The following is a 22789-nucleotide window of genomic DNA, read 5'->3' on the forward strand; positions in this document are numbered from 1 at the left end:
TTCATAATATCAATTTATTAAATATTTTTGCTTTGGGTGACACTACGCCATACAAAATAAATGAGTAAAATAATCATTTTATTTCTCAATGACAAAGATATCTGGAGAGATGAAATCAGGTTGAATCTTGTTAAGCTCGCGGAACTTTTTCTTGAATTTGGCTGAATTGTAAAATCGCAAAATCTCTTCATTTGTCAAAATTTTCTTCTTGTGAAATAGCATTAATATTTTAATTGAGTAAAAACAGATTAAGATTACCTAAAACTTTAGACATTCATTCAATCAAAAATTAAATGGCACAAAGGTCATCATTTGCACCTGCTCAAATGAAAATTAATTGCTTGCATTTGACTGCCCTTATTTGCATCAATCAAAGGCTACAATAACTATAAGCAGCAAAGAAATAAACCTACACCAACCTACACTGGGTATCAAGTTTGATTGATAAAATACGACTATGCTTAAAAAAATATTTGACACACCATGAAAAAAAAATTACTAAAATAAGCTCAATTTGCGTCATGGAAATTTCAAAGAGAATTGGCTTTGAGGTGGGCGCCGTTCAGAGGCAGCTGTCCATCTTTAGTGCAAGAGCGGCAGCACAATTTTTTGTAGTACTTGTGTGTACAGTACTGGCCCCTCACAATCAGTTTGCAGTTGGCGAACATTGGACTGTCATGGCATTTAGGGTGGATTTGTTGATCTAAAATTGAAAATTTTAAAGTTTAAATGTTTAAATTTCAAATTTTATTTACGATTTTTAGCGTTTTATTACCAGAGAATATGGTGATGGTGACGGTGCCACTGTCGTAGCTATTCTCATTTCTAGCTTCACATTTGTAAGCGCCAGCATCCGCGAATTCAACCATCTTGATGAACAAGGTTTTTTCTGGAAAAACCGGAAAAATTATGAATGTAATAAATGAAATTGATGATTCTGATTTAAAAATTTTATGATTAATTGATTTTTTACTTATTCATTTCCTATTAGTATTATTAAAAATTTAACATGAATGCTCGAGAAACAAAACAGATATTTATATATGAACAATATTTTGTAAATTATTTTTATCCTATTATTTATGAATTTTTATATCAGTTAAAATCGCCAAATGTAAATTTTTCACTTTTTTTGATGATGCAAATTTCTCTTTTTTTATATATAACATTTACAAATGGAATAAATAGATGTCAGATCAAATTTTAAATTCTATGCTAATTTTACCTGAGATCTGCATTCGCTCAGTACTAGACTCAAGTTGCTGGCCGTCCTTGAACCAAGCAACTTGCGGAATGGGGTAGCCTTCTACATCACAATGGATTATCAAATTTGTGTAAAGTGCATACGAAGTTCTTGGTGACGTCAGGTTGACTCTTACAGGCACTGCAATATATTGGACAAATTAATAGCTCATCACTGCATATTTAGTGATCAGCTGCCATTTATAATGGTATGCTGTTCTTTTAAAATTGTATTAAATAGTTACAAATATTTAATTTGAAAAAGAGCGCAGCTTGTCAATTGTCAAAATAATGAGTTCTAGTCCGACAGTGTGTTGTTGCAAACCGTTTTTGTATTACGTCTCGATTTATCGTTTGGTTTTCAAGAGAAAAGCTGGTTTATTAACTTAATTTTGCCATGCATCAAGAAGGAAAATAATTATTGAGGGCACGAAGGGTAATTTTAACAACGAACCAGAGCGTTAATTTTTTTTAATAAAATTTTATTCTTTGATAACGTTTGATGTCATTCATTGAATCTAAAAAAGATAAAAATAAAACATGTATTTTATTTTTGGAGCGAGTCAAATAACCCCTAAACAAAAAAATCTTTGGGTGATCTTTTGTTTGTTAAAAAATATTGTGGGACAAGATATTAATATTATTAATTTTAATTACATGATTTGTTAAGTGTAGTTGGACGAACATTAAGAATTGTGAAATGATTATTAAGTTTGAAAACAAATAACAGATAGCAATAAATTGAAATGATGCCAAAGGGGAAATAATTTTTTTATAGAATTTAAAAAAAAAGATAGAGCCATCAAGTGACTCAACTTTTCATACCTCTAAAAAGTGGTGTAGTTGCTGGAAGTGTCAATTTAGAATGGTCAGGTTCAAATGGATCGACCAGATACTGGAAGTAATCCTCCGAGCCCGAGAAGATGGCATCTGCTGCTTTGTAGCCCTGCACTGTGATCGTCCACGACGTAGCCTTTCCAATGCTGTTGTAGGCCTGACAGGTGTAGGGTCCGAGGTCCTCAGGAGTGACCGATTTGATGAGCAGGGTGAAGTCTTTACGATTCTCCTGATGTCCCTTGCTGGCCATCGGAACCATGCGTTCGCCACGCCACCACGTCACAGAAGGCCGCGGCCAGCCCATTGCGTAGCAGTGCAGGATGGCAGGCGAGTTCAGGTGTACTTGCATGTAAGGATTGACCCTGACGATCTCGGCAGCTGTCACCAAACCATCTTTGAAGAAAAAAAAATGTGAAAATTTATACAAATGCGTGCAAAAAAAGTAACAAAAGCTACATTTAAAAAATTTAAAATTGCGCTCTCAAAAAAATTTGCGTAATTTAAATTATAATTTTAATTCTTAAAGTACGGCAGAATGAAGTATGGAAGCAAAATTTTGCATCTTGAGAATATGAGAATTCTGAATTCTGCTTACACCTTTGGTTTGAAATTGAAATCAATGATTATTTCAGTTTGCATTGGGAATTTTTTAAATATTTTATCAAGTATAAAATATATTAATAAAGGTTCAGAGGAGTATTATATATTAAAAGAAGATTTTTGAAACCAAATTTAAAGCAGATTCCATTTCACATTCATGAAATTTGTGTTAAACAGAACAGAAGGCCAATTACAAAGATATTAATATATATAAATAATTACATTAGTGCAATAAATAGCTCCATAAATTATAAAACATACTCTCAAACATAATTTTCTTTCCGCTTTTAAATTTCTTGTATAAAAATAAATCTCCCAGAGCAACTTTGAAAATATGTATTAGGCCAGTATAATATTAATATAAATAATATTAATATTACTTTGTTTCCTTTTATCGAAAATATTAATTTTTCATGTCAAAAAACTAAAAACCTTCCGTGCTTTATTGTTTTTTTTTTTTTTTTTTTTTTGAAATTTTCGAGAGCAACGGTTAATTCAACACAAGCAGAGTAAAGTCAAATATAAACCGCCAAAAGTATAATACGAATAAAAAACCTCAAACTTCGATTTAAAATTTAACGGGAAGTTTAGTTATATTTAATTTAAAAAAAAAAATAATAATAATAACTGTTGCGGCATTAAGTTAATTTCAAGCTTTTTGTGAGAAAAAGAAAAAATAGTTTGAAGTTTTTGATCCTAACCTTTCACTTCTAGTTGAATTCGTGTAGAAACTCCATTTTTAGCGGAGCAAGTGTAATTTCCAGCATCATCACTAGTTACGCCAATTATCTGCAGAGAACCGTCAGGCAAAAGACGATGTCTGCCAAGAGAACCATTTATCTGGTTATTACGAGAGAAATAAGGATCACGTAAATTTTGAAGGGCAAAAAAAATTTTACATGATTATTTGCGCCCTTCCTCCAAATTAGTTCAGGATGTGGGATGCCACTGTTCAAACTGCATCTAAGGGTGCACTCACCTCCCTCTGCAACAACGCGCACAGTGGGATCTGAAACGTTAATTTTGACTCTTAAATGGCAATAGGCATGAAAAAGAATTAATTTAAAAACCAAAATTAATCAAACAGTGCTCATCAAATGATCTCTGAACACATATAGAGAAAATAAAAATTGAGATGCTCAATTAGATAATTGAGTGAAATTTGGAGCAAATTTTTGAAAATACTGACCGCCTTTTCCAAAATAGCTATTGCATGAAACACTTTGATATAAATTTTTCCTTTCTAATTAGCATGTTTGAGCATGTTATTGTAAAAATAAAATTATTATTGTTGTTTATTTGTCCAAATTCTTACATCATATCAATCATATGTAAACAATGTGATGTAACATTTTGGACAAATAAACAACAACAATAATTTCATTTTTATAACATCTATAGGCTATTTATAATAATCTTCTGTACTGTTCTGTTCTTTCGGTTTTGACTGTTTAATACAGAATGCGCTACATAATTTAATAATAATAAAATATGTATGCACATTTCAAGTCTCTCGCACTCCCTTAAGCGCGGATCTTTTTATGGCTCAAAATATGTATGTACTCTGAGACAGTCTAATATCTCAAGTACAACACTATAAAATATAGTATGGTGATATTGGTGAGAGACTTTGTGCGGCATTAGATTCAGTATGAAGAGGGTGGTTGTTTTTATTATATGATATTCATACCCCAAGCTAGTGGGAACTAGTCATATTTAGGGATCAGCTGCCATTTATAATGGTATGCTGTTCTTTTAAAATTGTATTAAATAGTTAAAAATATTTAATTTGAAAAAGAGCGCAGCTTGTCAATTGTCAAAATAATGAGTTCTAGTCCGACAGTGTGTTGTTGCAAACCGTTTTTGTATTACGTCTCGATTTATCGTTTGGTTTTCAAGAGAAAAGCTGGTTTATTAACTTAATTTTGCCATGCATCAAGAAGGAAAATAATTATTGAGGGCACGAAGGGTAATTTTAACAACGAACCAGAGCGTTAATTTTTTTTAATAAAATTTTATTCTTTGATAACGTTTGATGTCATTCATTGAATCTAAAAAAGATAAAAATAAAACATGTATTTTATTTTCGGAGCGAGTCAAATAACCCCTAAACAAAAAAATCTTTGGGTGATCTTTTGTTTGTTAAAAAATATTGTGGGACAAGATATTAATATTATTAATTTTAATTACATGATTTGTTAAGTGTAGTTGGACGAACATTAAGAATTGTGAAATGATTATTAAGTTTGAAAACAAATAACAGATAGCAATAAATTGAAATGATGCCAAAGGGGCAATAATTTTTTTATAGAATTTAAAAAAAAAGATAGAGCCATCAAGTGACTCAACTTTTCATACCTCTAAAAAGTGGTGTAGTTGCTGGAAGTGTCAATTTAGAATGGTCAGGTTCAAATGGTTCGACCAGATACTGGAAGTAATCCTCTGAGCCCGAGAAGATGGCATCTGCTGCTTTGTAGCCCTGCACTGTGATCGTCCACGACGTAGCCTTTCCAATGCTGTTGTAGGCCTGACAGGTGTAGGGTCCGAGGTCCTCAGGAGTGACCGATTTGATGAGCAGGGTGAAGTCTTTACGATTCTCCTGATGTCCCTTGCTGGCCATCGGAACCATGCGTTCGCCACGCCACCACGTCACAGAAGGCCGCGGCCAGCCCATTGCGTAGCAGTGCAGGATGGCAGGCGAGTTCAGGTGTACTTGCATGTAAGGATTGACCCTGACGATCTCGGCAGCTGTCACCAAACCATCTTTGAAGAAAAAAAAATGTGAAAATTTATACAAATGCGTGCAAAAAAAGTAACAAAAGCTACATTTAAAAAATTTAAAATTGCGCTCTCAAAAAAATTTGCGTAATTTAAATTATAATTTTAATTCTTAAAGTACGGCAGAATGAAGTATGGAAGCAAAATTTTGCATCTTGAGAATATGAGAATTCTGAATTCTGCTTACACCTTTGGTTTGAAATTGAAATCAATGATTATTTCAGTTTGCATTGGGAATTTTTTAAATATTTTATCAAGTATAAAATATATTAATAAAGGTTCAGAGGAGTATTATATATTAAAAGAAGATTTTTGAAACCAAATTTAAAGCAGATTCCATTTCACATTCATGAAATTTGTGTTAAACAGAACAGAAAGCCAATTACAAAGATATTAATATATATATATAATTACATTAGTGCAATAAATAGCTTCATAAATTATAAAACATACACTCAAACAAAATTTTCTTTCCGCTTTTAAATTTTTTTTATAAAAATAAATCTCCCAGAGCAACTTTGAAAATATGTATTAGGCTAGTATAATATTAATATAAATAATATTAATATTACTTTGTTTCCTTTTATCGAAAATATTAATTTTTCATGTCAAAAAACTAAAAACCTTCCGTGCTTTATTGTTTTTTTTTTTTTTTTTTTTTTTTTTTTTTTTTTTTTTTTTTTGAAATTTTCGAGAGCAACGGTTAATTCAACACATTCAGAGTAAAGTCAAATATAAACCGCCAAAAGTATAATACGAATAAAAAACCTCAAAATTCGATTTAAAATTTAACGGGAAGTTTAGTTATATTTAATTTAAAAAAAAAATAATAACTTGCGGCATTAAGTTAATTTCAAGCTTTTTGTGAGAAAAAGAAAAAAATAGTTTGAAGTTTTTGATCCTAACCTTTCACTTCTAGTTGAATTCGTGTAGAAACTCCATTTTTAGCGGAGCAAGTGTAATTTCCAGCATCATCACTAGTTACGCCAATTATCTGCAGAGAACCGTCAGGCAAAAGATGATGTCTGCCAAGAGAACCATTTATCTGGTTATTACGAGAGAAATAAGGATCACGTAAATTTTGAAGGGCAAAAAAAATTTTACATGATTATTTGCGCCCTTCCTCCAAATTAGTTCAGGATGTGGGATGCCACTGTTCAAACTGCATCTAAGGGTGCACTCACCTCCCTCTGCAACAACGCGCACAGTGGGATCTGAAACGTTAATTTTGACTCTTAAATGGCAATAGGCATGAAAAAGAATTAATTTAAAAACCAAAATTAATCAAACAGTGCTCATCAAATGATCTCTGAACACATATAGAGAAAATAAAAATTGAGATGCTCAATTAGATAATTGAGTAAAATTTGGAGCAAATTTTTGAAAATACTGACCGCCTTTTCCAAAATAGCTATTGCATGAAACACTTTGATATAAATTTTTCCTTTCTAATTAGCATGTTTGAGCATGTTATTGTAAAAATAAAATTATTATTGTTGTTTATTTGTCCAAATTCTTACATCATATCAATCATATGTAAACAATGTGATTTAACAATTTGGACAAATAAACAACAACAATAATTTCATTTTTATAACATCTATAGGCTATTTACAATAATCTTCTGTACTGTTCTGTTCTTTCGGTTTTGACTGATTAATACAGAATGCGCTACATAATTTAATAATAATAAAATATGTATGCACATTTCAAGTCTCTCGCACTCCCTTAAGCGCGGATCTTTTTATGGCTCAAAATATGTATGTACTCTGAGACAGTCTAATATCTCAAGTACAACACTATAAAATATAGTATATTGGTGAGAGACTTTGTGCGGCATTAGATTCAGTATGAAGAGGGTGGTTGTTTTTATTATATGATATTCATACCCCAAGCTAGTGGGAACTTGCTGGTGCACTTCTTTTCGCTGATAAATATGTAGTTAGAACAGTCTTTTTTGCTACCACAATAGTATATGCACGAGTCCACATCAAAAAAGTTGTTTCGATTTCCTCCACAACCAGAGTAATTGAAGTTTTTACACTCGCCTTTTTCCAAATCAAAGTAAAACCGACTGTGGATTTCGTCACAAGTGCCTGTCTCAATAGGCAGCGTGCAAAAATCTGATAGAAAAGCAAAATTTAGATTTTAGAGTTAAAAGATGATCAAAATTTATTTGTCAAAAGTTGCATCGCTATATTGTACCTTTTTTTCGAGAGCACGATTTTTGGCAGTCAAGCTTGGATTCAAAGCGGTTGCTGTTTCCCCCGCAGCCTGTGTAAATGAACGCATGACATAAATTTTCACTAGCACTGTAGAACCAGGCCAAAACCTCTTCGCTGCAATCGCCTGAATCGGGAATAAGTTTGCATTTGTTCTCAACAGTCGTTGATCCTAAATAAAAATTAATTTATGATAATTTCGATTATAATTTATGATTGCCCCTAAAATGTGTCGCAAACATTTTATTTTTAATCATTTAATTACTTAATTGTGTTGAAACATGGATATCTTGACGACACCTCTGCTCACATTGATCTTTGCTATGAAAGCGATTTGCGTTCCACAGGCATTCGCCAGCACTTGTTGAGTGGCACGAGTCGGTGCTCGAGTCATAGAAATACTGGATTTCATATTGTTCACACGCCTTTGAGTCTCTAGGCAGCCAACATGGGCCTGAAAGTGATTAGTGATCTAAATAATGTAAAAGGTGTATATCTCTTTTTTTATGAATCGTGAAAATTTCCTCTCTAGTATTTTTTTTTCAATTTATTTCGCCATTTTAATTTTTAAACAATATTTATGTGGTGAAATTTCAACGTACTTTGACCTCATATCTTTTATGAGGAAAAATAATTATGCTCTATGATTATAGTACCGCCTTTTAATAATAGAGAAGCCAAACTATAGAATGAAAACTGAAAAGCCGCCGCAACCGCTTTGAACGGCACAATTTCCAATCCAACACAAGGCATACATATACCAAACTTATTTTTCTTACTTTGGTTTTGAACGCTCATGTTGTAGTAATTGTCATCAAATGGTGTTTGACTGTTGTTGCGACGGATTGGTAAACGTAACTCCTTGTAGAAAGGCAAGCAACGCTTCGCTTTTGTATCAAACATCCAGAGTGCCAATAATTTTACATCTCTGTTTCCAACATCATAAGGGAAAGACGCAGTCTCTTGACAAACATCTGCATCTGCACACATAGATATGTTATAGGGAGAACTAAAATGCTGAGATTTAAGGAATTTATACAGAATAAAATAAAAAAAAAAAAAAAAACACATAGGACCAAATAACTTTAAAATAATAATCATAAAGTTATAACTTTACAGGTTAAAGAAAGATTAAAAAAATGTTTTATCTCTAATTTTAATTATTTTTTATAAATTCTATTATTAGTACCTCCAGAGAATTTAGGTGCGTCGGCGCGTTCTTCGAACATTTCTCCCTTGGCTTCAGTAACGTCAGGGCAGCAGCCATGTGTTGTATACTGGCAGCCGCAACCATCTCTGTTCAAGCCTTTGGCATAGTCAACACCATTAGGGCAGCAGCCAAATTTTGCTTTTGAACATTCACAGCCTGAAAAAAGAGCTTAATTTTCATATGGTGTCTTCTTTTAACACATTTGATAATATTCATGTTTAATGATCTTTTATTGAGTTCATTTGAAACTTTGAGTTAATTTATTAGATTACTTATATATTCTACCTTCAAGATTAGGTCCAACCGCTGGCAAAATGTTGTCTGGGCAACAACCAAATTTAGAGCTGATGCAGCAGCCCTCTCCGTTGGGTCCGTGGGCTGGTGTCACCATGTTTTGACAACAGCCAAATTTAGTTTTATAGCAATACGCTACTTCTTGTATCGCATCAATAGTCATTGTAATATACAGTAGGGACAATAACCTATTAAAATATCATAAAAGTAATGAAAATTTTAAAGTGCATGAATTAATTATTTTTACTTTCATATGTATTCATATACACACATCTATATTATATTATAGTGGATTTTTGTAGAGATACTCAAGTTTGAGAGAGAAAAAATCGTTCCAAATAAAATGTTTCCAAACTTTCTTTTTTATTTAGAAATATTCAAACATGAAATTTTCACAATCTCCTTTTGCTACCTCGATGATATTTATTCGTGCGAACATAATTGTTCATTTCAGAGTTCAGACTGTGTGGGCGACGATCATTTCCGCCTGACAATATGTGGGGAAAAAGTGATAGAATGTGCTGAGTAATGGGGATTCGAGTGTAGTCATAACGGACTTACAAATTTATATAGACTGTAGTTACTAAAGGGTTGTCTGCTAAATTCGGGTATAAAATTGATCACTTCTTTCAATTCTTATCGCAAAACAAAATATTTGACTTTTAATGAGAACACAAAAGATGAACTAACTTTGACAACATTTTTGTTATAATTATTAAAAAAAGTAATCAAACCGTGAATAGTTTTTAATTTAAACGAGATAGTGTGCCTTACTTCAATTGCCAATTCAATTCCATGGTAGTTGTATTGATGCGGCGCTGTTTTTCTGCTCTGTGCATGACGACAAAGAGAATCTTATGCCTATTGAAGCTTAACAGCCAACAACAGAAATTTGGTCCATTGACGCGGAAAAGCGATTGAATTGGTGCCGCGCGATAGCGACAGCAAAATCCCCCCGTCAGAGGAAATTGATAATAAATTTTTTGCTTGGCATTTTATTTCATTATTTTTTCTTCGTAAATAAATTATTGTTAACATCAATTTTATTTGTAAATAAAAAGCTACTGTTAATTTCAATAGAGCCATTTTTAAATTAGATGCTGATTGAAAATAAAAGATATTTTATAAAATAAGTAATATTAAAAAAATATCCGAACTGGCTACTTCTGCACTAAATTTCAAAATTGCGACTTGTCACGGCGCTTATATAATTGCCTTGGTGAATATCGTAAGTTTTTTTTTAAATTATTTATTTTCATATTTCGTATTAGCGCTTTGAATAAATACTTCATTTAAAAAAAATTTATATTCATTAACCTGTATCTAGTTGCTGTAATCTTGTACTTAAATAAAAAAATAATGGAGAATAAATCAATACATAATTTTGATAAATTTTGCAGGCTTGGGTTTTCTTTGATCTGTGGTACGTGCCCCACGTTTGCTTCGTGCCATTATTTAGTGGTGAGCTTTGAGCTTAATATAATTTAATTTTTCCTGCTTGAACTTACTGTGAAATTTTAGATTCTGAAATTGTGATATACACCTTTGTTGGATGGCTGCAGTTGTTAACATCGCGTGTGCCGCTTTTCAGCTCATTTTTATATCTGGAATAAATTCAGTGAGTTATTTAATAAATGTTAAATTGGAACAAGTTAATATTCTGAAAATTTACTACAGGACAGCGCAGCAAAAATCCTTTGGTGGTTGCGCTCTATGATCTTTATGTTCATTCCCTACAGAGGTTTGGTACTCTTGATATCGCTTTACAAACACCACTTCCTGTACACTGCGCTCAATGTCGTGGTCTTGAGTGAGTCTATTTTTAATTCTAATGATTAATTTCAAAATTAATTATTGTACTGTATCTATTTTTAGTTTTCTTTGCGTTCAGTACAAAAGCCATGGATGTGTATCAAACAGAGCATGGTTAGTCCCCAATATTATAATATTTGACAATGAAAATGCTCCGTCGATTCATCAGACTGTATGAAGCCAGTAAATTAAAAACATAGCGACGTGAGCTTTCCTCTCCGACAAAATTTGTGAACAGTGATAAGAAAAAAAAACTTATTCAACTGAGAGGCTCACTGCGGCGGACGGGGTCTTTTAATCTCGGAAGTTTTAGCGAAATTCTTGCTTGTGGATGGTGCCAATTTGTAAAACTAAAATTGTTTTTTTTTTTTAATAAATATTTTTCAACTAATAAAAGTTAACAATGCATTTAAGATGTAACAATGTGGAAAAATAAACGACAATAATAGTTTTAAGTAACAATAATAATTTAATAATTAATTCATTTTTAATTAAACTGTTTGAAAGAAACACAAAAATATTCTGTTTTTAAAAGAAGCCTCAACTGTTCAATGGAATTAAAATTTAAGAATAAATAAACAAAAATTTCCACATTTCTACAATAATATGTTCTATTTCAACTTCATAATGCCTATTATGTATCAATTCAAAAACTAAAAAATGAACATTAAAAAGGCGTTTCACCAAGTTCCAGACCAAAAAGTTAATAATAGAAATAAATCGTCAAAAACCTACTGGTTTTTAGAAAAAGCTAAAAGGATAAAGCAGATGAAAGATTGATGGCAGAGTCACTGCGGCCGACGGTTTTGTTTCCCTGCTCCTCTTTTATCTGTAAACTATTAATTTCTGTTATCCATTTTTACTTTTGCGATTATAAAATAAGACACGTCATATTATCAGAGGCAATTAAAGAGCGTATTTGCGTGAAGAAACAGGCGAGACAGGAAAGCTTGTGTTCATTGCCACGATTTCAATCAGAAAATCAATTCATTATTTACTATAAAATGTTAGCTTGTATATAACTTTCTTTTAATTTAAAAAATTACCTTATAAAGAAAATAATGAATAAAATATAAATAAAAAAAAACAATAAAAATATATTAAGAATAATCAGAAATAAATATATTTATTTATATATTCATTGATTTTCATAATATCAATTTTTTAAATATTTTTTCTATGGGTGATATTACAACATGCATACAAAATAAATGATTAAAATAATGATTTTATTTCTCAATCATAAAGATATCTGGAAAGATGAAATCAGGTTGAATCTGGTTAAGCTCGCAGAACTTTTTCTTGAATTTGGCTGAATTGTAAAATCGCAAAATCTCTTCATTTTTCCTAAAAATTTTCTTCTTGTAAAATAGCATTAATATATGATTTCATTGAGTAAAAACAGATTAAGATTACCTAAAACTTTACACAATCAAAAATTAAATGGCACATAGGTCATCATTTGCACCTGCTCAAATGATAGTAAAGAAAATGAAAATTAATTGCTTGCATTTGACTGCCCTTATTTGCATCAATCAAAGGCTACACTAACTATAAGCAGCAAAGAAATAAACCTACACCAACCTACACTGGGTATCAAGTTTGATTGATAAAATACGACTATGCTTAAAAAAATATTTGACACACCATGAAAAAAAAATTACTAAATAAGCTCAATTTGCGTCATGGAAATTTCAACGAGAATTGGCTTTGAGGTGGGCGCCGTTCAGAGCCAGCTGTCCATCTTTAGTGCAAGAGCGGCAGCAAAATTTTTTGTAGTACTTGTGTGTACAGTACCGGTCCCTCACAATCAGTTTGCAGTTGGCGAACAGTGGATAGTCACGGCATTCAGGGTGGATTTGTCGATCTAAAACTGAAAATTTTAAAGTTTAAATGCTTAAATTTCAAATTTTATTTACGATTTTTAGCGTTTTATTACCAGAGAATATGGTGATGGTGACGGTGCCACTGTCGTAGCTATTCTCATTTCTAGCTTCACATTTGTAAGCGCCAGCATCCGTGAATTCAACCATCTTGATGAACAAGGCTTTTTCTGGAAAACCGGAAAAATTATTAATGTAATAAATGAAATTGATGATTCTGATTTAAAAATTTTATGATAATTGATTTTTTACTTATTCATTTCCTATTAGTATTATTAAAAATTTAATATGAATGCTCGAGAAACATAACAGATATTAATACAGGGTGGCCCATAAATACTTGGAGGTTTTCAAAAGCTCGCCAAAAGCAAACGGATGGACCAATTTTGATTTCTCGGCGGATTCTGAAAGCCCAACTTCACAAGTTTTTGACTGGCACAATGAGAACTTTCGCATATTTGAAAATCCAATAGATTTTCCAGGAAAACCAAAAACTGCCAAGTTGCCTTATGGGAGCGCCCGTGTAGTAGAAAAATGGGTATGCGAAGTTAAAAGTGTGAAACATGTTTTCTAGGGTAATTGACCCTCCTGAACACGAATCCGGGGTTAGTTTTTCAAATTTCTTAGTATTTCTAATTTTTGCCCTTCATTTTTAATTACTTGCAAAATGTGCCAAAAAAATTAGCGCGTGGAGATAAAAATTAGAAAATTGCTGGAGGGGTAGTTCATGAGCAGTACAACAACTTAATTTTTCCATACTTGTTATTTTCCGGAAAATAACCCATTTTCACAAGGGGTCCACGTTTTACTCAATATCTCAACTTCTACTGAAGCAAAAGACAAAACAAGTGATTCTGAAAGCTGATTAAATTTCCTATCTTTTGTCTTTGAACACTAACTTTCCAACACTGGCTGATTTTCCGGAAAAGTGAAGCAAAAAAATTACTTATTTTTCCCAGAGAGTGTGCAACCCGCAACCAAAAGTCTAAATAGCCAAAATGTAGCTCGGTTCTTTGGCAAGACACCCCTAAAATTTCAAAACTTTTCCTCCAGCTGTTTTTCCACAACAAAAAACTTTTCCGGAAAGGCATGTGTGATGCATCATTCGATTTGGCACATCAAGGAGATGCTAGAAATAAATTTTTATCAAAATCGGAGCATTTTTCCAATTTTCAGGGCAGTTTGAATTTCCAATATTTTTTAATGAACGAAAACTGCCCTGAAAATTGGAAAAATGCTCCGATTTTGATAAAAATTTATTTCTAGCATCTCCTTGATGTGCCAAATCGAATGATGCATCACACATGCCTTTCCGGAAAAGTTTTATTTTTCCCAAAAGGGGTCGGGAAAATCGGCGATTGTGGAAAAACGGCTGGAGGAAAAATTTTGAAATTTTAGGGGTGTTTTGCCAAAGAACCAAGCTACATTTCGGCTATTTAGACTTTTGGTTGCGGGTTGCACACTGTCTGGGAAAAATAAGTAATTTTTTTGCTTTTATATTGCTATTATATTATATATATATATATATATATATACATATATATATATATATACATATATATATATATACATATATATATATATATATATATATATATATATATATATATATATATATATATATATATATCTTTTACAAATGGAATAAATAGATGTCAGATCAAATTTTAAATTCTATGCTAATTTTACCTGAGATCTGCGTTCGCTCAGTACTAGCCTCAAGTTGCTGGCCGTCCTTGAACCAAGCAACTTGCGGAATGGGGTAGCCTTTTACATCACAATGGATTGCCAAATTTGTGTAAACTGCATACAAAGTTCTTGGTGACGTCAGTTTGACTCTTACAGGCACTGCAATATATTGGACAAATTAATAGCTCATCACTGCATATTTAGTGATCAGCTGCCTTTATAATGGTATGCTGTTCTTTTAAAATTGTATTAAATGGTTAAAAATATTTAATTTGAAAAAGAGCGCAGCTTGTCAATTGTCAATATAATGAGTTCTAGTCCGACAGTGTGTTGTTGCAAACCGTTTTTGTATTACATCTCGATTTATTGTTTGGTTTTCAAGAGAAAGGCTGGTTTATTAACTTAATTTTGCCATGCATCAAGAAGGAAAATAATTATTGAGGGCACGAAGGTAATTTTAACAACGAACCAGAGCGTTAATTTTTTTTAGTAAAATTTAATTCTTTGATAACGTTTGATGTCATTCATTGAATCTAAAAAAGATAAAAATAAAACATGTATTTTATTTTCGGAGCAAGTCAAATAACCCCTAAACAAAAAAATCTTTGGGTGATCTTTTGTTTGTTAAAAAATATTGTGGGACAAGATATTAATATTATTTATTTTAATTACATGATTTGTTAAGTGTAGTTGGACGAACATTAAGAATTATGAAATGATTATTAAGTTTGAAAACAAATAACAGATAGCAATAAATTAAAATGATGCCAAAGGGGAAATAGTTTTTTTATAGAATTTAAAAAAAAAAGATAGAGCCATCAAGTGACTCAACTTTTCATACCTCTAAAAAGTGGTGTAGTTGCTGGAAGTGTCATTTTAGAATGGTCAGGTTCAAATGGTTCGACCAGATACTGGAAGTAATCCTCCGAGCCCAAGAAGATGGCATCTGCTGCTTTGTAGCCCTGCACTGTGATCGTCCACGACGTAGCCTTTCCCATGCCGTTGTAGGCCAGACAGGTGTAGGGTCCGAGGTCCTCAGGAGTGACCGATTTGATGAGCAGGGTGAAGTCATTGAGATACTGCTGATGTCCCTTGCTGGCCATCGGAACCATGCGTTCGCCACGCCACCACGTCACAGAAGGCCGCGGCCAGCCCATTGCGTAGCAGTGCAGGATGGCAGGCGAGTTCAGGTGTACTTGCATGTAAGGATTGACCCTGACGACGTCGGCAGCTGTCACCAAACCATCTTTGAAGAAAATAATGTGAAAATTTATTCAAATGCGTGCAAAAAAAGTAACAAAAGCAACATTTAAAAAATTTTAAAATGGCGCTCTTACATAAATTTGCGTAATTTAAAATGAGAATTATAATTCTTAAAGTACGGCAGAATGAAGTATGGAAGCAAAATTTCGCATCTTGACAATATGAGAATTCTGAATTCTGCTTACTCCTTTAATTGGTTTGAAATTTAAATCAATGATTATTTAACTTTGCATTGGGAATTTTTTAAATATTTTATCAAGTATAAAATATATTAATAAAGGTTCAGAGGAGTATTATATATTAAAAGAAGATTTTTGAAACCAAATTTAAAGCAGATTCCATTTCACATTCATGAAATTTGTGTTAAACAGAACAGAAGGCCAATTACAAAGATATTAATATATATAAATAATTACATTAGTGCAATAAATAGCTCCATAAATTATTAAACATACTCTCAAACATAATTTTCTTTCCGCTTTTAAATTTTTTTTATAAAAATAAATCTCCCAGAGCAACTTTGAAAATATGTATTAGGCCAGTATAATGTTAATATAAATAATATTAATATTACTTTGTTTCCTTTTATCGAAAATATTAATTTTTCATGTCAAAAAACTAAAAACCTTCCGTGCTTTATTGTTTTTATTGAAATTTTCGAGAGCAACGGTTAATTCAACACAAGCAAAGAAAAGTCAGATATAAACCGCCAAAAGTATAATACGAATAAAAAACCTCAAAATTCGATTTAAAATTTAACGGGAAGTTTAGTTATATTTAATTTAAAAAAAAAAAAATATATAATTGTTGCGGCATTAAGTTAATTTCAAGCTTTTTGTGAGAAAAAGAAAAAATAGTTTGAAGTTTTTGATCCTAACCTTTCACTTCTAGTTGAATTCGTGTAGAAACTCCATTTTTAGCGGAGCAAGTGTAATTTCCAGCATCATCACTAGTTACGCCAATTATCTGCAGAGAACCGTCAGGCAAAAGACGATGTCTGCCAAGAGAACCATTTATCTGGTTATTACGAGAGAAATAAGGATCACGTAAATTTTGAAGTGCAAAAAAATTTTACATGATTATTTGCGCCCTTCCTCCAAATTAGTTCAGGATGTGGGATGCCACTGTTCAAACTGCATCTAAGGGTGCACTCACCTCCCTCTGCAACAACGCGCACAGTGGGATCTGAAACGTTAATTTTGACTCTTAAATGGCAATAGGCATGAAAAAGAATTAATTTAAAAACCCAAAATTAATCAAACAGTGCTCATCAAATGATCTCTGAACACATATAGAGAAAATAAAAATTGAGATGCTCAATTAGATAATTGAGTAAAATTTGGAGCAAATTTTTGAAAATACTGACCGCCTTTTCCAAAATAGCTATTGCATGAAACACTTTGATATAAATTTTTCCTTTCTAATTAGCATGTTTGAGCATGTTATTGAAAAAATAAAATTATTATTGTTGTTTATTTGTCCAAATTCTTACATCATATCAATCATATGTAAACAATGTGATGTAACAATTTGGACAAATAAACAACAACAATAATTTCATTTTTATAACATCTATAGGCTATTTACAATAATCTTCTGTACTGTTCTGTTCTTTCGGTTTTGACTGTTAAATACAGAATGCGCTACATAATTTAATAATAATAAAATATGTATGCACATTTCAAGTCTCTCGCACTCCCTTAAGCGCGGATCTTTTTATGGCTCAAAATATGTATGTACTCTGAGACAGTCTAATATCTCAAGTACAACACTATAAAATATAGTATGGTGATATTGGTGAGAGACTTTGTGCGGCATTAGATTTAGTATGAAGAGGGTGGTTGTTTTTATTATATGATATTCATACCCCAAGCTAGTGGGAACTTGCTGGTGCACTTCTTTTCGCTGATAAATATGTAGTTAGAACAGTCTTTTTTGCTACCACAATAGTATATGCACGAGTCCACATCAAAAAAGTTGTTTCGATTTCCTCCACAACCAGAGTAATTGAAGTTTTTGCACTCGCCTTTTTCCAAATCAAAGTAAAACCGACTGTGGATTTCGTCACAAGTTCCTGTCTCAATAGGCAGCTTGCAAAAATCTGATAGAAAAGCAAAATTTAGATTTTAGAGTTAAAAGATGATCAAAATTTATTTGTCAAAAGTTGCATCGCTATATTGTACCTTTTTTTCGAGAGCACGATTTTTGGCAGTCAAGCTTGGATTCAAAGCGGTTGCTGTTTCCCCCGCAGCCTGTGTAAATGAACGCATGACATAAATTTTCACTAGCACTGTAGAACCAGGCCAAAACCTCTTCGCTGCAATCGCCTGAATCGGGAATAAGTTTGCATTTGTTCTCAACAGTCGTTGATCCTAAATTAAAATCAATTTATGATAATTTCGATTATAATTTATGATTGCCCCTAAAATGTGTCGCAAACATTTTATTTTTAATCATTTAATTACTCAATTGTGTTGAAACATGGACATCTTGACGACACCTCTGCTCACATTGATCTTTGCTATGAAAGCGATTTGCGTTCCACAGGCATTCGCCAGCACTTGTTGAGTGGCACGAGTCGGTGCTCGAGTCATAGAAATACTGGATTTCATATTGTTCACACGCCTTTGAGTCTCTAGGCAGCCAACATGGGCCTGAAAGTGAGTAGTGATCTAACTAATCTAAAAGGTATCTTTTTTTATGAATCGTGAAAATTTCCTCTCTAGTATTTTTTTTATTTATTTTCAATTTACTTTGCCACTTTAAGTAAACAATATTTATGTGGTGAAATTTCAATGTACTTTGACCTCATATCTAATGAGGAAAAATAATTATGCTATGATTATAATAGTACCGTTTTTTTCTTTAATAATAGAGAAGCCAAACTAGAATGAAAACTGAAAAGCCGCCAACCGCTTTGAACGGCACAATTTCCAATCCAACGCAAGGCATACATATACCAAACTTATTTTTCTTACTTTGGTTTTGAACGCTCATGTTGTAGTAATTGTCATCAAATGGTGTTTGACTATTGTTGCGACGGATTGGTAAACGTAACTCTTTGTAGAAAGGCAAGCAACGCTTCGCTTTTGTATCAAACATCCAGAGTGCCAATAATTTTACATCTCTGTTTCCAACATCATAAGGGAAAGACGCAGTCTCTTGACAAACATCTGCATCTGCACACACAGATATGTTATAGGGAGAACTAAAATGCTGAGATTTAAGGAATTTGTACAGAAATAAAAAAAAAACATATAGTGCAGGACCAAGTTGCTTTAAAATAATAATAACTGTAAATATTATAATTATTATATATTATTATTGTAATTATATTATAATTATTATATATTATTATTATAATTATAATATAACAAAATTGACAATCATTGACATTTTTGCGCCCTCATTTTTTGAGGTTAATGAAAAATTTATTATTCTTTGCTTAGTTAAACATATGATTCAAATTTCTCATACCTCTTCTTGGACTTGAGTTGAGACCATTAAGAATTGACCGGTCTTGTTTAAGATCTTTTATTTCGACATATTCGCACATTTGCTGGCACTCTTCTATAATATCGAACTTGTTATTGTTACCCAAGCAGCCTCCGTAAATGAACTCGCTGCAGCGTTTGGTGTCACTGTCAAAGTACCAAGTAGGGTTGTAACCCTCGCATGGTCCAGGAATTTTTGGCAGAAAACATGCGTCTATTTAAAAAAAAAATTGGATTTCAGGAAAAAGATATATTACATAATTAAAATTATTTGAATATAACCAGAGGGGCGCAGTCAAACATAAATGGGTTTGTCATGGAAATTGTAAGCCACCAATTCTCGAATATTTTTCCCAACGTGCATTAATATGATAAAATGATTAAAAGTGATGATACTCCCCCTTAAATGTCAGGAAATTTTGCGACTAATAAAAAGAAAAAAATTTACGCATCATGGAAACAATGAAAAAGAAAATAACTTATAATCGTACCTCGGCCCTCAGGTTCAACGCAGGCCTTTCTGCAATCTTCAGCAGAGTTGAACCTGTTATTATTGCCATTACAGCCACCATACCAGAATCTCGAGCATGCACCATATACAGAGTCAAAGAACCACATGATAGTGAAATTTTTGCACGTTCCTCTATCTTTTTGTAGATCACAAGCCTCTACACAATTAGAAAAAATATATGGATTTTGTGTATAATTTTCATACAAAAATCAAGACATCAAAACGAAAAATTCCAATAAATTAGAGCAAAAATAAAATTTATATATGATATGAATATCTTAGTCTCTCATAGGTATTACACTTTACAGGTTATAGAAAGATTAAAATTTTTTTTTCTCTAATTTTAATTATTATCTATAAATTCTATTATTAGTACCTCCAGAGAATTTAGATGCGTCGGCGCATTCTTCAAACATTTCTCCCTTGGCCTCAGAAACTCCGTCAGGGCAGCAGCCATGTGTTGTATACTGGCAGCCGCAACCATCTCTGTTCAAGCCTTTGGCATAGTCAACACCATTTGGGCAGCAGCCAAATTTTGCTTTTGAACATTCACAGCCTGAAAAAAGAGCTTAATTTTCATATGGTGTCTTCTTTTAACACATTTGATAATATTCATGTTTAATGATCTTTTATTGAGTTCATTTGAAACTTTGAGTTAATTTATTAGATTACTTATATATTCTACCTTCAAGATTAGGTCCAACCGCTGGCAAAATGTTGTCTGGGCAACAACCAAATTTAGAGCTGATGCAGCAGCCCTCTCCGTTGGGTCCGTGGGCTGGTGTCACCATGTTTTGATCACAACATCCAAATTTAGTTTTATAGCAATACGCTACTTCTTGTATCGCATCAATAGTCATTGTAATATACAGTAGGGACAATAACCTATTAAAATATCATAAAAGTAATGAAAATTTTAAAGTGCATGAATTAATTATTTTTACTTTCATATGTATTCATATACACACATCTATATTATATTATAGTGGATTTTTGTAGAGATACACAAGTTTGTGAGTGAAAAAATAGTTCCAAATAAAATGTTTCCAAACTTTCTTTTTTATTTAGAAATATTCAAACATGAAATTTTCACAATCTCCTTTTGCTACCTCAATGATATTTATTTTATTCGTGCGAACATAATTGTTCATTTCAGAGTTCAGACTGTGTGGGCGACGATCATTTCCGCCTGACAATATGGGGAAAAAGTGATAGAATGTTCTGAGTAATGGGGATTCGAGTGTAGTCATAACGGACTTACAAATTTATATAGACTGTAGTTACTAAAGGGTTGTCTGCTAAATTCGGGTATAAAATTGATCACTTCTTTCAATTCTTATCGCAAAACAAAATATTTGACTTTTAATGAGAACACAAAAGATGAACTAAATTTGACAACATATTTGTTATATTAAAAAAAGTAATCAAACCGTGAATAGTTTTTAATTTAAACGAGATAGTGTGCCTTACTTCAATTGCCAATTCAATTCCATGGTAGTTGTATTGATGCGGCGCTGTTTTTCTGCTCTGTGCATGACGACAAAGAGAATCTTATGCCTATTGAAGCTTAACAGCCAACAACAGAAATTTGGTCCATTGACGCGGAAAAGCGATTGAATTGGTGCCGCGCGATAGCGACAGCAAAATCCCCCCGTCAGAGGAAATTGATAACAAATTTTTTGCTTGGCATTTTATTTCATTATTTTTTCTTCGTAAATAAATTATTGTTAACATCAATTTTATTTGTAAATAAAAAGCTACTGTTAATTTCAATAGAGCCATTTTTAAATTAGATGCTGATTGAAAATAAAAGATATTTTATAAAATAAGTAATATTAAAAAAATATCCAAACTGGCTACTTCTGCACTAAATTTCAAAATTGCGACTTGTCACGGCGCTTATATAATTGCCTTGGTGAATATCGTAAGTTTTTTTTTAAATTATTTATTTTCATATTTCGTATTAGCGCTTTGAATCAATACTTCATTTAAAAAAAATTTATATTCATTAACCTGTATCTAGTTGCTGTAATCTTGTACTTAAATAAAAAATAATGGAGAATAAATCAATACATAATTTTGATAAATTTTGCAGGCTTGGGTTTTCTTTGATCTGTGGTACGTGCCCCACGTTTGCTTCGTGCCATTATTTAGTGGTGAGCTTTGAGCTTAATATAATTTAATTTTTCCTGCTTGAACTTACTGTGAAATTTTAGATTCTGAAATTGTGATATACACCTTTGTTGGATGGCTGCAGTTGTTAACATCGCGTGTGCCGCTTTTCAGCTCATTTTTATATCTGGAATAAATTCAGTGAGTTATTTAATAAATGTTAAATTGGAACAAGTTAATATTCTGAAAATTTACTACAGGACAGCGCAGCAAAAATCCTTTGGTGGTTGCGCTCTATGATCTTTATGTTCATTCCCTACAGAGGTTTGGTACTCTTGATATCGCTTTACAAACACCACTTCCTGTACACTGCGCTCAATGTCGTGGTCTTGAGTGAGTCTATTTTTAATTCTAATGATTAATTTCAAAATTAATTATTGTACTGTATCTATTTTTAGTTTTCTTTGCGTTCAGTACAAAAGCCATGGATGTGTATCAAACAGAGCATGGTTAGTCCCCAATATTATAATATTTGACAATGAAAATGCTCCGTCGATTCATCAGACTGTATGAAGCCAGTAAATTAAAAACATAGCGACGTGAGCTTTCCTCTCCAACAAATTTGTGAATAGTGATAAGAACAATAAACATTGGCAAAATCTTGCGGACAGCCCAATTCTAATCACTTCTAGTCACCTCTAAATGAATTTTTGTCCACCTGCATCGACGGCGAAAAAACAAAAGTGTCTAAACACCGACTATTTTATCGGAAAGATATTAAAAAAAACTAAATACAAATTTGCCCATCTCAAAAAAGTTTTAAAATATTTATCACTCTCTAA

The 22789-nt window shown here is 32.2% G+C and overlaps 1 protein-coding gene and 2 long non-coding RNA genes across 6 annotated transcripts; 2 read left to right on the forward strand and 1 right to left on the reverse strand.

The window, feature by feature from the left end:
* Positions 1-9: 9 nt before the first annotated feature.
* Positions 10-22272, reverse strand: LOC132202437 (papilin-like). 4 transcript variants are annotated; one of them, XM_059629355.1, is made up of 22 exons: positions 22203-22272; positions 21306-22134; positions 20521-20720; positions 20212-20391; positions 19816-19992; positions 19308-19538; positions 18809-19009; positions 18296-18484; positions 18014-18202; positions 17857-17931; positions 16906-17015; positions 16709-16847; positions 15409-15813; positions 6562-6671; positions 6364-6502; positions 5038-5442; positions 3579-3688; positions 3381-3519; positions 2068-2472; positions 1226-1384; positions 776-889; positions 10-703 (listed from the first exon to the last, which is right to left on the reverse strand). In XM_059629355.1, exons 2-22 carry the CDS (start codon positions 21368-21370, stop codon positions 531-533), a joined length of 3915 nt encoding a protein of 1304 aa, XP_059485338.1. In that variant the 5' UTR covers positions 21371-22134; positions 22203-22272; the 3' UTR covers positions 10-530. The 4 variants fall into 4 exon arrangements, with proteins under 4 accessions (XP_059485338.1, XP_059485335.1, XP_059485336.1 ...); XM_059629352.1 differs by having other exon boundaries at positions 17698-17931; XM_059629353.1 differs by having other exon boundaries at positions 17698-17931; positions 22039-22134; positions 22203-22271.
* Positions 10318-11448, forward strand: LOC132202439 (uncharacterized). Its single transcript, XR_009442376.1, has 5 exons — positions 10318-10411; positions 10584-10644; positions 10705-10801; positions 10861-10993; positions 11059-11448. It is a non-coding gene; the product is annotated as an uncharacterized LOC132202439 (long non-coding RNA).
* Positions 21707-22672, forward strand: LOC132202440 (uncharacterized). Its single transcript, XR_009442377.1, has 5 exons — positions 21707-21759; positions 21931-21991; positions 22052-22148; positions 22208-22340; positions 22406-22672. It is a non-coding gene; the product is annotated as an uncharacterized LOC132202440 (long non-coding RNA).
* The last annotated feature ends 117 nt before the right edge of the window (positions 22673-22789 follow it).

This window comes from Neocloeon triangulifer, unplaced genomic scaffold, assembly GCF_031216515.1.
Source record: "Neocloeon triangulifer isolate White Clay Creek 2 clone unplaced genomic scaffold, ASM3121651v1 ptg000015l, whole genome shotgun sequence".
NCBI lineage: Eukaryota > Metazoa > Arthropoda > Insecta > Ephemeroptera > Baetidae > Neocloeon > Neocloeon triangulifer.